Raw genomic sequence first — 14,729 nt, forward strand, 5'->3', positions numbered from 1 at the left:
ACACATCAAGTGAACGTGCAGTGGCTTCTTAATTTGGTGGTCAGGATGTCATGGTGGTGTAAAAATGAAAGTCATGCGGAATGTGGCGTTTTCTTTCCCGGATGACTTGTCAACATCCTATGTAGACGGTGTCTCCCGAAACTTTTTCACAGTTCTCCTTTCTGGTATGCGGCGCGAAAACAGTTGGATCCACGAAGTGAGAAGGAAATTTGTAGTTGCTATCTACTTTGCAGTTAGTCCGGAACCACTGAGTCGTGAAGCAAAAGGGCGCCGATGTTATGTTTCAAGGGCTGCTCCTAGAATTCACGGGATACTCACTTTTATCTTGAGACAAATTCGTATTCACAGGATTAGACTGTGAGCAGTTTCTGCGTCACACAGAATGACGTACAAATGCCTACAACAACTCTTGCCTTCACGAGTTCGCACGACTTTATTTGATTTTAGTGGCATTTTTGACAGCACTTAACACAAAGTAAGCATGGGATTAAGCATTCAAGGACCACACGGGTCCGAACCGGTTCATGTGCTGCGTTTCACTCAGTGCATGAAAGCAGATGCCCATATTAGCAAAATACTTGGATGTAGACTATTCCTGAAAAGCTGGAGTGCTCGCTCTCCTGATCTTAGTGATTTTATCATACCGACTGCGCCTCCATAGCTAAACATTTTAATTTTGTTTACCACTAAATTTGTGCCTTCCTAAATTATGTTCCAATATTTTGTTCTCAGGAAGTTTAAAGTCTGCAGTACAGCTTTTCTACTGTGATGTCCACGTGATGTTGCCCAGTCAGACGACAGGTAAGGCGCTGCAGTACATGGCCCCGTGACGAGAAGGAGAGCTTTATCATTTAATGTAGTCCAACAAATGTCGTCATAGAGGACATTTTAATAGGCCGGACCCATCACTTCTGCATTTAAAGGGCAAACAAAGAGGGCTAAAGTCGCAACATGGTTGGAACAATGATGGTATACTGTCGCAAGGATTATTTTATTGCACCGTGCTTCCTCGTGTTTTTTATTTGCAGTAGAAATAAGGTCACAGAAGGAAGTGAATCTTCTACAACCTGAAAAATGGAACTGCGACCAGAAGCGCACAAAATGTTCAGCACAGATTGTAGGCAAATGGGCGAAGAATGTGTTGATGAGAGTTTGCAGAACCCGCTTCTAAAGGGGACGGCTAACCGTATTACCACTTTTGAAATTAGAGCATCCGCTATTTTAATTTTCCCTCAAAACGTCAATTTTTACAGCCTTTTTAAGAGGCACTATTAAATGCGCAAATAAATGGCTCTTCTGATTAAAGGGATTTTAGTTTTTTAAAAAATAGCAGATTTTAGGAGTAGTTGTCAAGGGGAAAGTAGTTGATAAGTACATTTTAAGTCCTTTATATTGGGGTTGACGAAACAAAAAGGGTCACCCAATCTTATTCACAATGTTTTCTTTTTAGACGCTCCAGAAGAAGAACATTCACAATTGTTGATCGAAAAGCTAAAATTTTGCTGCACAATCTTTGACTTTACCGTTTTTGACCCAAGCAAAGTGGAGGAGAAGAAAGCAAAGACGGCAACGCTGAAGGAGGTGAGTGGGTACCTCTTCGAGTCACCGGCCGCAAGTATCACCTCAGAGGAAGCGGTGTATGCGGCTTGCGCAAACATGTTTGCCGCTAATATCTTCCGCCCCCTGCCACCGCCTTCTTCGGCTTTGCAGGCGTCCGTGGGGGATCATTACGAGCCTCCTGACAGTGCCGATGAGGAGGACACTCAGGAACCCGCGTGGCCACATCTCGAGGTAAGTTGAGCACCCCGCCCTCTCCATTCTTTCGTCCGATAACCCACGTGATTGCTCTTCACTTTCACTAATTCAGCCTAAAAAGCATTCAAGCGATCGGTCCATTGCCTTACCAATTTAATTTTATGTGTTGGCAAATTCTTGTTAGTTGATCGTTCGGGTCTATTAAATTGTTGACGTAACAGACGCAATACCTATGGGTCACTTGAGGTTCAGTGGTAACACTTCCTCCTGCGAAAAACTAGGCACTGGATTGTGAAAATATTTACAGTCCTCTACCAATTCATAACCCTGTTTAAACTTTCAATGGCCCGGAGTCGAAACAAATACTCATTGTTTATTTGACTGCTAGGCGCCGATCACCACAACTTAGTTTCACCCGCCGATCATGCGGCATGGTCTACAAATTTATGAGGCTTATTTTGATTTACAAAATCCACTTTATGAACAAATAGTTGAATGTTTACATTCCTATTTGGTTGAACAGCCATCCATTTTACAGAAAACGACATGAAGGGAAGGAAGTACCGAAAAGATTCCAATGAGACGCAAACTATGATTAAACTTTTGACCAGTTGTTTTGTAAATTATTCTAGACTATTGACTGTTCCAAGCGTAGGTGAGTGAAATTAATTTTCTGGCTTCCTTTAGACATTTGGCTTTTATCTATTCCAAAGGACAATTGAAGAGCTTGAAATTACCAAATCTGATACTTTTACGAGGAATTTATGTGAATACCATAGTATTTGCCTATTTGACGCACGAATTGGGCTAACCGTGAAGTGATTGTAAATGCACCACTTCCCTTCACTCGGTTCACAACTCGTTGCAGGTCATTAGTGAAGCGAGGAGCCAACCATTGCTAAACTGCACTGCGGAAAGCAGAAAATCACTTCGGAGCTTTGCGATAACAGCAGACTTCGTTACGCCATGTAGTTCATGGAAGAAAGTAATTACCCGACCAAGGGATAATGCTTTTTCCTGTAACACTGCACTTTAGGTGATGCTATCCAATGCAAGAACAAGAGTACTTCACTGGTCCAAGTAAAAAAAGTTATAATCACAGATAGGAATGCGTAATTGTGTCGCTAAACATCTTTGCACGGATTTATGCTTTGATTTATTTTAAATAATTTTTTCATCGTACGAAATGACCTTTGATGGCTGTAAGGTTAAAACCTGCTTATCCGTGTCAGGGAGAACGCTCAAAGATCGGGAGTATATTTAAAAAGCTTTTAAACTCTTTTAGTTAAAATGATTGATTCCTGCATATTACGAGTACTTTTTTCTGGAAAAATTCGGTTTGTATGCGAATTCAAGAAAGTAACTTAAAACTGTACGTCTCGTATTTCCCGACCCTGGGTAGATGTAAGCCTTCAAAAGTTGATAGTCGTCCAATAAGGTTTTCTTTGAAGGAAGTAGGAAACGGGCGAAATTTATTGACAAGCTATTTTGTTTCCGATTAGGCGATTAATTGGGTGGGAGGTCTTGTGTGACCCCATTTTATGGAGCATATCTAGTGCATTTAAATCCCAACGATTCGCTTTATCCGGAAGGTAAAATTTAAAACGAGGGATTTATGTAAACTATCTGTGCATTACAAGTGTTTTAAAAAATGGCATATTTCTGTTACTTGAATCAGAATGCTAGATGACATATTATTACTGTAGTGCAGAAGTGTCTTATGTAATCTATTCTTAATGTGTACGGAGTTGTACAAAAATTATTTGACTGCGGCATCACATTGCGATACCTTCGAAGAGAGAAAATTAGGTGATTCAGGTTTCATCTTTACTGCAACTTCGCGTGACACTCCTGTGTAACCCCCAATTTCTCTCCCCGTTAGGTCACATTTTCAAGTAGCCATTTCGTCAGCGCTGTTGTTTGTTATATTAGCCGAATGAAAAATAATCGGCGACCACAACATTCATACTGATGAAGATTTATCATAAAACAAAGGAAACGAAAGTGACCGATGTTGGGGATGAAGGAGGTTGCATATGTACGTCGTTAAAGTCAAACGTGTTAATACACGAGCCCCAAGTGCAGTAGAGATATTTACAGACAGACGGGTGAGTGAAGGTAGGCGCGTAGCTTTGTCCGAATGACGAAGTTGGTGTAGGTTAAAACACTATTGGTCTATTAGCACTTTAATGGAAGGTGAACATCACGAATATGGGCCAACATTCCATCCCTCACTTTTTGAAGCATGGATCATGATCAGAGCCAGATGCGCGTTGAAAACGGAGGCGCAGAAAAAGTGAACATTGCAAAGTACAGTTGTAATTATTAAACTAAGCCTGTAAAACTTTAGGGATTACTTATTTGTAAAGTCCGGGAGCACTTTACAGCATTACCAATCGGACCGAGAGCTGAGCCATCGACATTGGTCTCGGATTTACTACTCGAATTTACACTGCAAAATACTGCAAAAGAAGAATAGAATATTCAAAAAAAGTCATAGTGGGTAATTAAGCAGGGATTTGTGCACCACGTAATATTGCAACTGCTTCTACAATTTGTTGTTTTCCAACTGCTCTCACACATTTCGAAAATTTGTCTGACCAGCTCTTTTCGACCCCTTTGAGGTAACAGCGCCATTTGGCTTATAAGGTGTACCTCCACAATCGCTGAGTTCCTCCTTCCACATTCTCACCTACTTTCTGTCGAAGGTAACAAAACAAACTACAGGAAAAAGTAATGCCTCATTTTGTTCATGCGAATGAATCGTGTTCATTTCATTTGTTATCAAGTACAATTGGTAAGTCGCTTTAAGTACACCTAAAACATTTAGCAAAAGTGGCAACTCATTGCAATTTACTTGGATTCAGTGATATAAAATAAAATGTCAATCTGCAATTATACAACAAAGGGAAATTTTAACATGCATCACATTATCTTTCAAAGATGGAAGAAAAATGAACAATTTTAATTGAGATTTTTGAAAAAATGAGCTTAACATGCCGGGTAAATTAATACTACTGGAATTTCTTTATTTAGCTGGTATACGAGATCTTTCTACGCTTCCTTTCCCTCCTGGACATCAAAACACTCTTCCTGAAGAAGTACATAGACAGGGCGTTTGTACTCAACCTCCTTGCCATCTTCGACACCGAGGACCGTCGTGAGAGAGCCTGTGCGAAGATGATACTGCATAAGATCTACACAAAGATATTCCAACTTCGAGCCTTCATTCGAGAGCAGATCATCGTCACACTTCAGAGGTGAGCGCAGGTTGCCGCACAGTAGTCTTAGGACGAGTTTCCGCTCTCGCCTGATTGGCAGGTCTTGCGGTGCAGCTTAGATTTACTATGGCGGCAAGGATGAACTTGATCAACACAATGTGCAGTGCATTTGGAAAAAGCACAAAAACCGTCATCTCACCCACGTTCAAACTGTTCGTACACCACACGATCACAAAGTGATACACCGTATTATTCCAAGTCGAGTGATATGAGTACAATCGCAGTCTTGCCTTAAAAAGGACCGATGATCAGAGAAAGCAAAACTTTATATGATCCCTAAAACTGTTGGAATAGCTCACCGCTTGCATTTGAGATTTTATTATTCCACTTTCGCGTTAACAGTGAATTAGATTAAAACTTTTTATTTCATTAAATACTGCGAATGATCATTACGGTGGACTAATCTATCAACCGCTACTTATCTAAAGGCCTCTAGATGGTTGTTGGTAGATAAGACCACATTATTTGACGTCAGATCTACGCAGCCGAAACTGATGCGACGTACCATGCTCTTACTAACGGATGCCCCAAAGCCTACTTTGAAGTTCACATGCAGAGAAGACACCATTTATGTATAAAGCGTGTCTGCTAACCCGTAATGCAACCTTTCCTGAGGGAATAGTACGACGTGTTACCTTAAGACTCGGGAAGTGCTAAAATGTAAGAGTAAATTACCGGTTGAGAGGTTTAGTTTGATGCCCGATAGGGTGATTAATAAAAGAAAAAATAAAGCAAAAGTTGCTCAATTCTTCTACTCTACAAAAACCGCACTAACCGTGCCGTTTAAATAAAGAAAAGTTTCGATTTTAAAAAAATTCACCAGAAGGACGTGGTAGATTTTGCATCTTGCTGCTATTTCCTCCGATACACCAGCGGGCACCACGACACTCACAATGATATGGAAGGTTAGGTAATTTAACGTTAACATTTGCAAAAATGGGTATTTAAATTAGAAAGCCATGTTTATGGGAGAACATAGAAAAACCGAAAAAGTAGCTTTTACAAAATATGTAGCGGATCAGATTACACTGATGACCTCTTTGACGTCAAAACGAAAATGCCTATTCCATTCAGAGCTATTTTTAAACAAACATATAAAGTAGTTTGCTATTTTAAAAGTATCTCCCTTCCTCTTTTACAGCTTTGTTTGTGAGGCCGAGCAATTCAACGGAATTGGGGAGCTATTGGAGATATACGGAAGGTGAGAAAAGCAGTTCCGTTTACTGGTGCACATACTTTCCGTTTTGATTTAAAACAAAGTTTACCTGTCAAGCCTAAGTATTAAACTAACTCACTGTCCAGAACAATCCAGGGCGGGGTCTCAAAGGATTTTTAAAACGAAAAAGCAATTTCTATGCTGGTCTTGCCCGACCTTACTAATAAAAAATGGACGGTAAGATATCACAGAGGTACACATGCATCTGGAAAAAACTACAGTCACATTCATTGTTTTTCCAACTTCATACACTTTAGTTAACTTGATGGACTTCCTCGTTTGCTGTTAAAAGATGGAACAGTACATTTAATAACCATAAATTAAGTCATTCAGGGGTATCACACTGCCTTTAATGGAAGTGTGTAGTTTTGCTGGAGGACCTCATCAAAAAGCTACTTTACGCACAACTTTTTTAGCATCGTGAGTGGATGCCAAACACCATTGAAAGAAGAGCAGGTAGAGAACCTGCGAAGAGTGATCCTGCCACTTCACAAGCCCCGATCCATTTCCGCATATCACCCTCAACTCGCTTACTGTATTGTACAGTTTCTGGAAAAGGACAGATCTCTTCTTCGATACGTGAGTGTTTTTCCCATCCCTCCCTTCTACTTTCAAGGATCTTATGACTTAGCACTCTTCTCTAAGTGTAAAATTTTATCTCTGCTGACATTCTGCTTGGAGAAGGGGGTTAATTGCAATGGATAACGGGTTATTTAAACATACGAAAGTGAAGTCTAGCAAATACCGAGGCTGAAGAGTTCCAAACAACAAAAGCATACGCTGCTTTTCTATCCATTCATACTTGTGTGATACTTCAAGGGATGAAATTGCTGCGGAATAATCTTTGAGCTTATTCTACCAGTGTGTATATGGGTAGTCACTTTTTGGAACGACTTTAAGCAATAAGCCCTCCTCAACCAATGTTTTATTTCTTCTGCATAAATGAGATAACTCTTCTTTCAACGTTTTTCATTGAAAGGTTGTTAACGGAGGGATTTTGAAATATTGGCCAAAGACTGACAGTGCAAAGGCGGTCATGTTTTTGAATGAGCTTGAAGAGTTTCTAGAAATGGTCTCCGAGACGGATTTTGAATCAGTGATGGTGCCCGTCTTCAAGAGACTAGCAGCCGGCTATACCAATTGTCATTTTCAGGTAGGCAAACTGTTTACGCTAAGTTTGCCTGTACTGATTTGTGGTGTTACCAATGTCTCGGTTTAGCCGTAGGCCGAAATGCGCAGTAGGCCAGCGACAGAAGGCGTTTTAATCTAGAGTGGCCACTGAGCGCCTCAATCAAACCTTGCAACAGGGTGGTTCAAGGTATTAGTTATCAGAATAAGGCTAGCCTAATAAAACTAGTAGCTGACATCAAAAGGAAGAAAGGGTTCTCTGCAGAACCAAACAGCGCGCTTAGCACTTAACTATCCACGTAGACTTTTGCAACCCTCCATCTGTGTGGAACGAGGTTTTAGTCAATTACAGAGATTAAAGTGTTTAATGTGATTAAAGTGTTTCCTTTGTACTTTTCTACACCGGGAAATTACCCGTAGAACAAAACATCTAGTCATATACTTATTAGTATTTGAAAATGCTTATTGTTAATAGAATAATTTTCCAACTGTAGGTGTTTGATCATCAAACTATTTTTTGTATGAAGTTAAAAATTACAGCTGTAAGCCGTAATAACGTGTACCTCTTTAAACATACAAACAGCACTCTGTCTTGTGTACAGGTGAGAGGATGATGTTAGGAGAAAGGTTGACTAAAATTACAGGTAGTCAGTGTGTTAATGCGTATGATAACGCCAAGATGGTGTCCTCCCTTCCCAGCTGGCAGAACGCTCCTTAATCGTCACCTACAATGCCACCGTCTTCAGTATGGCCTCCCATCACGCCAACCAACTCATGCCCATCGTCCTGCCCGCCTTGAAGGCGGCTTTGCAGCACTGGCACATGTAATAGCACCCCATCTCTACATTCTTCTCTTGCCCATCCATTGTGTCATTTGATAGGAGACGTCGAGAGCATGTCTCTATTTCGTAAAACCGGAAATAGGTCGTAATATTTAATAAGTACTCTCACCCAAGTCCGAAAAGAACTGCGACCGAATAAAATTACAATAGTTAGTTGTGTAAAATTTGTTCAGGAACATCCAGTGTAAACTTCTGTGTGAAATGAAAAGTGGGAGCGCTACCGATGTACGTGCAAAGCCGTGTTTCCAACTGTGAAAATGTGGTGAGGTCAGATCAGCCCTGATAGCCAATGTGTATTCGGTAGAACTACGAGTCTCCCCCATTAAATCGCCCAATTGCTAACTCTTTATTTGAAAACTTACAAATGACAATCCAGAAGCCAAGAATAGTTCATTAATAGCTATACATAGTTGATGGAATTTGTTGCTTTTGCAATGCGTACCAGATGACAGAAGTTCTTTTATGACCTTGCCAGAAATAGAGAGGAATTTGTATCACGGCTACACCTATTCGAGAGCACATTAAGGCAGCATTAAATAACAGTTGTTGCACAATTTTATTTAAATCTGTAAGGCGGATTCTGCATGTCTGCCTAAAAAACCCACTTGCTTTCATTGTAGTGGAATACAGGAGCATGCTGAAACCATTCTGGACAAATGGAAAGGAGTTGATCCCGACCTCTTTGAGCGCTGTATGCACGATCTTGCGCATAACAAAGAAATGTATGTTGAAAAGCATTTATGTGTATGTGCAACATGTCGGTAGATAAATCTATATAGGTAGGTAGTGATCCCCTAGTTGTTTCCGAGACATCACTTTACTAGAGACCTTCATTTGGGCGAAAGGATGCGACAATAACGCCAACAATGGTCCATGATGTGAATGCGTTGTGCAACCACATTTTGTTACCACTAACAAGTAATTAGCCTAAGTAATTTGTACCAATTTTTTTAAGTCTCTTCTCAGAAGGCATGTGTACGTTTTTCTTTACATCATTGTTTATCTGAGGTCATATTTGAACAAGTATCTTAGGCTTTGCAAATGTTCAAAGGTTATTTCACATAAGAAGTTATGCTACAGAAATATGCGGGTTCCCTTTTTTGGTCTGGCACAAAATAATTCCATATGACCCTCTATTTAGTCCACGAGGCGGTGCTTCTAAGTCATGCAGATTTGCAGAAAGTACATACTTGCTGGACAGACTTTATGACACTTCCATGAAAATTAGTTTATTAAATCAGTTCAGTCTCAATGACGCCTTGAAGGCAGTGGAAGGTAGGGCACTTCGAGCATGGTTTAGTGGCTAGTGTCAACTGCCGTGGCGTTTAAAAAGTACATAAATCAGCCTGATTTTGAGATTGCTTGAAGGTGGTGTACAAACGAGAGGTGTCTTCGAATTCACTCTCGTTCCATAAACGCACAACGAGGCTTCAAAGCACCCCTGGCATTTCTGAACACATGATTTCTTAAAAGCGTCAACCTTATCGTCGAATTTTTTCTTTTTGTTGCATAACTTATTTTTGCAAAGAAGAACCATAACAGTTATTCTGCTAGTAATTGAACATAAAAGCAGTTCAGGCAGAAGAACCAACAGAAGTATGGAAAATGATAATGAAAATGAAAATGATATATCGAGCTTGTGCAGATTTTAATAACTAAGATAAGATTTCCATAATAACCTCACGTAAAACCATCCCTCATGCTTTCGTTTTACTTTAATAGGATTCCATTCCTCCATAGTGATGGTTAGGTGAAAGCATCTCTCCGTGAAATATATAAAATTTTGCTTTATTTTGTAGAGAAATCAAACGCACTAAAGCCAGAAAAAATTTGTGGAGTAAAATAGAGAAGTGCGCAGCCAAACACTCAGAATCGGCGCTGAACAATCACACAGAGATGAGTGGGGCAGGCGACGTAGCGGCCCAAGACTCCGTCAGGAAAGCAGCCTCGGAAATGCTTAACGGGGGTACGCCCAACCGCACAATTCCAACCAGGTATGATCACCGGTAACTGGTAATCCGTGAATTCTATGTCAATCATTCAGCAATACTTGAATGAACAGACCACTACTGTACCCGTGTACTGTACGCTTGTGAAATGTGAAGTCTACGAGAAGACGATTAAAAAGTACGAAAATTTAAAAGAGGATTAAGGTGGATTACGAATGCATTTAGATGTTCTCTTAAATAAATGAGCAGAGCAGCTCTCTGGGTAACCACTCCTCTGCTGCCCATCCGCGGTCGAGTCTCTCATTGTAACGTCAATTGTTAGTATCAATAAAACTTCCATAAAAAGTTTCCACTTCGTTTCCAAATGGCCCGGAACAACTAATAAACCATTGCTGAACGTTAGGGAATAGCAAAACATTCTCCTTTAAAGTACGTATCACATTAGTTAGATCGAATGACGCACCTTCCTGAAAAGGAATTGCCTTTCAGTGTAACTTCTTTTTCTAGTGAATAACTGCACTGTCCAAACTATTTGCATCGAATGTTAAACAGGCATATGCATACTAGGGAGAACTTTCTAAGTCGACCTTTTTAGGAATTTAAAAAACCGTTGACGCCTCACTTCAAAAGTATGCGACTCTCAAGTCTGTGCAACCTTGGTCCTTAAAAAATGCGTTCCATGCAAAAACTGTTAAGTGACGCTTTTGATGATATTTAAAAGGTCTCGTTCACGCCATCATGATTAACACTGTACATTTGCAGTCTGAATAAACAGCCCTCCATACGGACGAATTTTCTTCCTTACGAAAGTTCAATGCAGTTGCATTTTAAATGCCAGTAGTTTTTCGAAATTGTGAAGATACTGAAGTATGGTTCCCGTACCAGTAATCTGTTTTCACTACGAATTAATCAAACGAGGTGAAATTTGCGAAGTATCTAGTTTCAAAGTAGTATTGTTTAATTTTACAGAGCAAGAGTTTTGTGTTTTTGCCATTTCAAGCTAACCGGTCGAATAGTAGGGTCCAATCAGACAAGCGGCAACCGCCGTACCCGCTTTTTGACATAAAAACATTCGTGCACCAAAACTCCTCATAAATTTAAGTTTAACTTTTTTCTTCCAGATAACTTGGATCTTGCATAGAGGGATAGGAGAGGCCAACAGATGTGCACGATGTGTTACACTTTCCAAGCAATGCTCACCCCCGCATTCGTCGGAAGTTAATATTTTTGTAAACCCTTTCAATCCTCCCTTTGTTGCGAAATGTACATAAACCACCAGTCTGCGTCAATAGGATCTCCATTTTGCGCACCTACTTTGGTTACATCCAGCATACTGGTTGCCCATCAGTTGTGGAGTTGATGGTTTTACTCTCCCACTCTGATAAATGGTTATTAAAAGAGAACTTCGGTAGATTTTTTAAAGAAAACAAACTAAAAATGAGGACTTTAATTTTATCAAAATTTTTTAACTCGGTTAAACATATAACCAAGTGAATAGTGTGCCTTCATTTTAAAGCGGAAACATGTGTTTCATTTGACAACTAGTTGAACCAAGAATATGCGACTGAAGAAGAGTAACCATACTCTCCTGTGACAGTTGGAGTGCACTCTTCAGAATGATCATTTGTGTAAACGCCAAAATTTAGACGAAGGTGCTAAGAGTCATGGGACTTTCCATGTAGCACCCCGAGACTTCTTTGAAGACAAGGAAAGGCATAGTACTCGGGCAGAGCATGCATTCCGACGTACAGAAGGAGTTGGGACTACTGGCATGGCCCGGAGGCCATACCACCCGGCTAAAGTACAGTGGTGGAGCCCCTAAATGGACCGTTACTAAAACCGCGAGTTATACATGCATTTTACTGATGCATTAAATATTAAGATGGCGGACTTTTAATTTTCATTCTTGTTTTCCTTCCCCAAACCTTCACTGCGCAATGAATTCCTTCAATTCAAATGGCACCTTTCCAAGTGAAGCTGGTGGCATTAACCACTATCACTTTCCGAAAGCACTGCAAAATTCAAGCCAAATTTTTGTATGTTAAGTGCCTCTCAGTAGTTGAGGTGGTAACAATTGCATTCTACTGGCTAGTTCTTACTTACACTGCAGTAGTGATGGAAGAGAAGAAAACCAAAGCGCTCACAGTATATGGTAGATGTACTGGAAAGAATCGGAATTACGAATTAGGAAAATCACGTAACCTTTCTGCTACCATTATCCTCGTTGAACAATTTCAACGTGACTACATGCAAATGTTGAGTAACGGTGTAAAAAGTGGAAATACCATCTGCCGGTACACAATGTGCAACACCATCTGTTCACGGGCATCCATCCATGCCATTACGTGTGACCGCAGAACAGGAGCATATGGGAATTCCCGCAAGTGAACAGTCTCCTCTGTAAAACGTATTATGCCAGAAAAAGTACTTCTAAAATTATGGAGCAGCAGCGCTCCTTTACGTTTCTAACATGCGTTGTCAGTTTTCTGATGCGGCCGGTTTAGTCCAAGACACCTCTACAGCATCAGCTGCCATAAACAAAGAGCTTGGATGATGGGGTGTACAAAATGTTTCGGAAGCGTCATTTCCTTTTCTTGATAAATGGCTTGAAAATTTCATCCAATTTGGGCTTTCAGATGTCATGATAACAGTGGTCTAGAGGCCTCACGATGCTATTGTAGATACAAAACTAAAAAATCGCGGTCAATAATTTTGGTGTTTTATAAAACCCAGCAACCACAGCAATCTGGGCATGCAATCGCGCCACTCACTTTGCCGGCAAATTCCAACACACTTTATGACAGTCTCACTGAGGTACAGTTGCACACGTGCGTAACCGAATGATGGATACGCGAGAGACTCGATGGAGCGTAATGGACTATAGCGAGTCCACGAGGGCTTGTCACGCGCACCCCTTATTGGACCGACTCAAACACCCTCGAGTGATGGAGGACGGCATCGCACTAACCAATGAAAATACCCTTTGCTGAAAGGCAATCTTAGGAGGCCGGCTCCTCATCATAAAGTTTTTCCCATAATTACGACCGGACTCGTGTGAGTTGCGCATACAAGCATCGCCATAAAAGCATTTGAGACACCGGTAAAATCAGTCCCTAAAAACCTTATTGTAGTGCTACCGGATATTTGCATATTCTTCATCTTGAGTTGCGAAATGGCGAAAAAGACATGACTAGGCCAGACCTAGACAGTAAAGCGAAATTCCGATGATAATAAAGTGGGATCGGCTGGGGGGGGGGGGGGGAAAGGGGAACCGACATGGATCTGAGTCCGTAGGCTGTCGGGACGCTGATGGCTGAATAAGGATAAGGGGAAGAGTGTAATACACATACCTCCACGTAGTAAATAGCTAGGTCTAGCAAAATCGAGGCACAGGACCTGCAAAATCTACTAACATAAAGCAGGTTTAGGCTTTGAAGAGATCTTTAACCGGAAGAAATTTTAGGCTCTTACTAATAAATGCACTAAGTAAAGTATTAGAATTCACCCCATTTTACCATATCCCTTGTTACCTCCAGCCAATATTATTTCCGCTTGTCAAATTACGTTGATCTCCAGGGATATTTCGTCCAGCAAATTTATGAAAATTATTCAAATGCATTAGTTAAATTTGGAAGTCTGAAAATAATTAGCTTTTGCGGCTTAAATCAAGCAGGTCTATATATAGCGCCCCAAGCCTTCGAGAAGGACTGGAGGTAACTAGCCTACCCCTAAGAACATGCTCAGAGAGACCGAAGTACCCGTGTGGTGAAATATACAGTTAAACCATTTACTGCACACTTTATGCAAGGACTGCGATGAGTGTTTCACCTTTGTTCTCTATTATTACTGTCAATGAAGTGTGCAGCATACTTACATGCGAGACTTCATATTTTCGGAGGATTCAATGAACTGCATAGTTAACTAATTAGCGCAGTTGGTCGGGTAGCAGGCCCTTATACCCCCAGAAATAACGAACCCTTGCGAACAAAACAGCAGGAGAAACTGTAACAATTTGGCTAAGTGGGAGATTATGTCACAGAGACATTGTTTTTGGAACGCTTTCGTATTACATGGTACAGCTTCCAGCTGGAGTAAGGCCCGACTCCGCTAATACAGCCTCACAAAGTAGGTATAATAATGCTTGGGAAATAGTGGTAAAATTCTACACAGCAACATTTTTTACATCTCTCTGTTAATGGTAGGAATGCATATGCAGGTAAATTATTTAGCACGCATAGCAAAAAAGTCGTAAAATTAATGAGGTCAATGAATGTGTTTAAAATCCCACGGAGACCTGCAGGAGGCAAATGTGTTTCTTGTACGAGCACGCTTGAGCTTGAGAAAATATTTTATGTAGTTTTAAAAGGCCTGATTGACAATAAAGTTGACAATGCTTGGGGAGTATTTCCAAAAAATAAGGCGAAGTTAATTGTCTAAACTTCTAAAATTGCCTTTTTTATGTTCCTTAGTTTTGGGAAATATAACCGTAAAAATAGTACTTTGACCACAGCTAGGTAATTTTTATCGCTAACGCCAAACTATGTGCTTTGAAAAAGTG

The 14,729-nt window shown here is 40.5% G+C and overlaps 1 protein-coding gene across 1 annotated transcript; it reads left to right on the forward strand. All coding sequences in view use genetic code 11, as the record gives it.

Annotated features, from left to right (window-relative positions):
• Window positions 1-1,074: 1,074 nt before the first annotated feature.
• Window positions 1,075-10,232, forward strand: EGR_05308 (Serine/threonine-protein phosphatase 2A regulatory subunit delta isoform; the record flags this gene model as incomplete). The annotated part of the gene is made up of 9 exons (XM_024494557.1): window positions 1,075-1,117; window positions 1,451-1,791; window positions 4,792-5,015; window positions 6,178-6,237; window positions 6,669-6,831; window positions 7,232-7,405; window positions 8,080-8,204; window positions 8,843-8,944; window positions 10,022-10,232. 9 exons carry the CDS (start codon window positions 1,075-1,077, stop codon window positions 10,230-10,232), a joined length of 1,443 nt encoding a protein of 480 aa, XP_024351028.1.
• Between the last annotated feature and the right edge of the window lie 4,497 nt (window positions 10,233-14,729).

This window comes from Echinococcus granulosus (genome assembly GCF_000524195.1).
Source record: "Echinococcus granulosus chromosome Unknown EG_S00038, whole genome shotgun sequence".
Lineage (NCBI taxonomy): Eukaryota > Metazoa > Platyhelminthes > Cestoda > Cyclophyllidea > Taeniidae > Echinococcus > Echinococcus granulosus.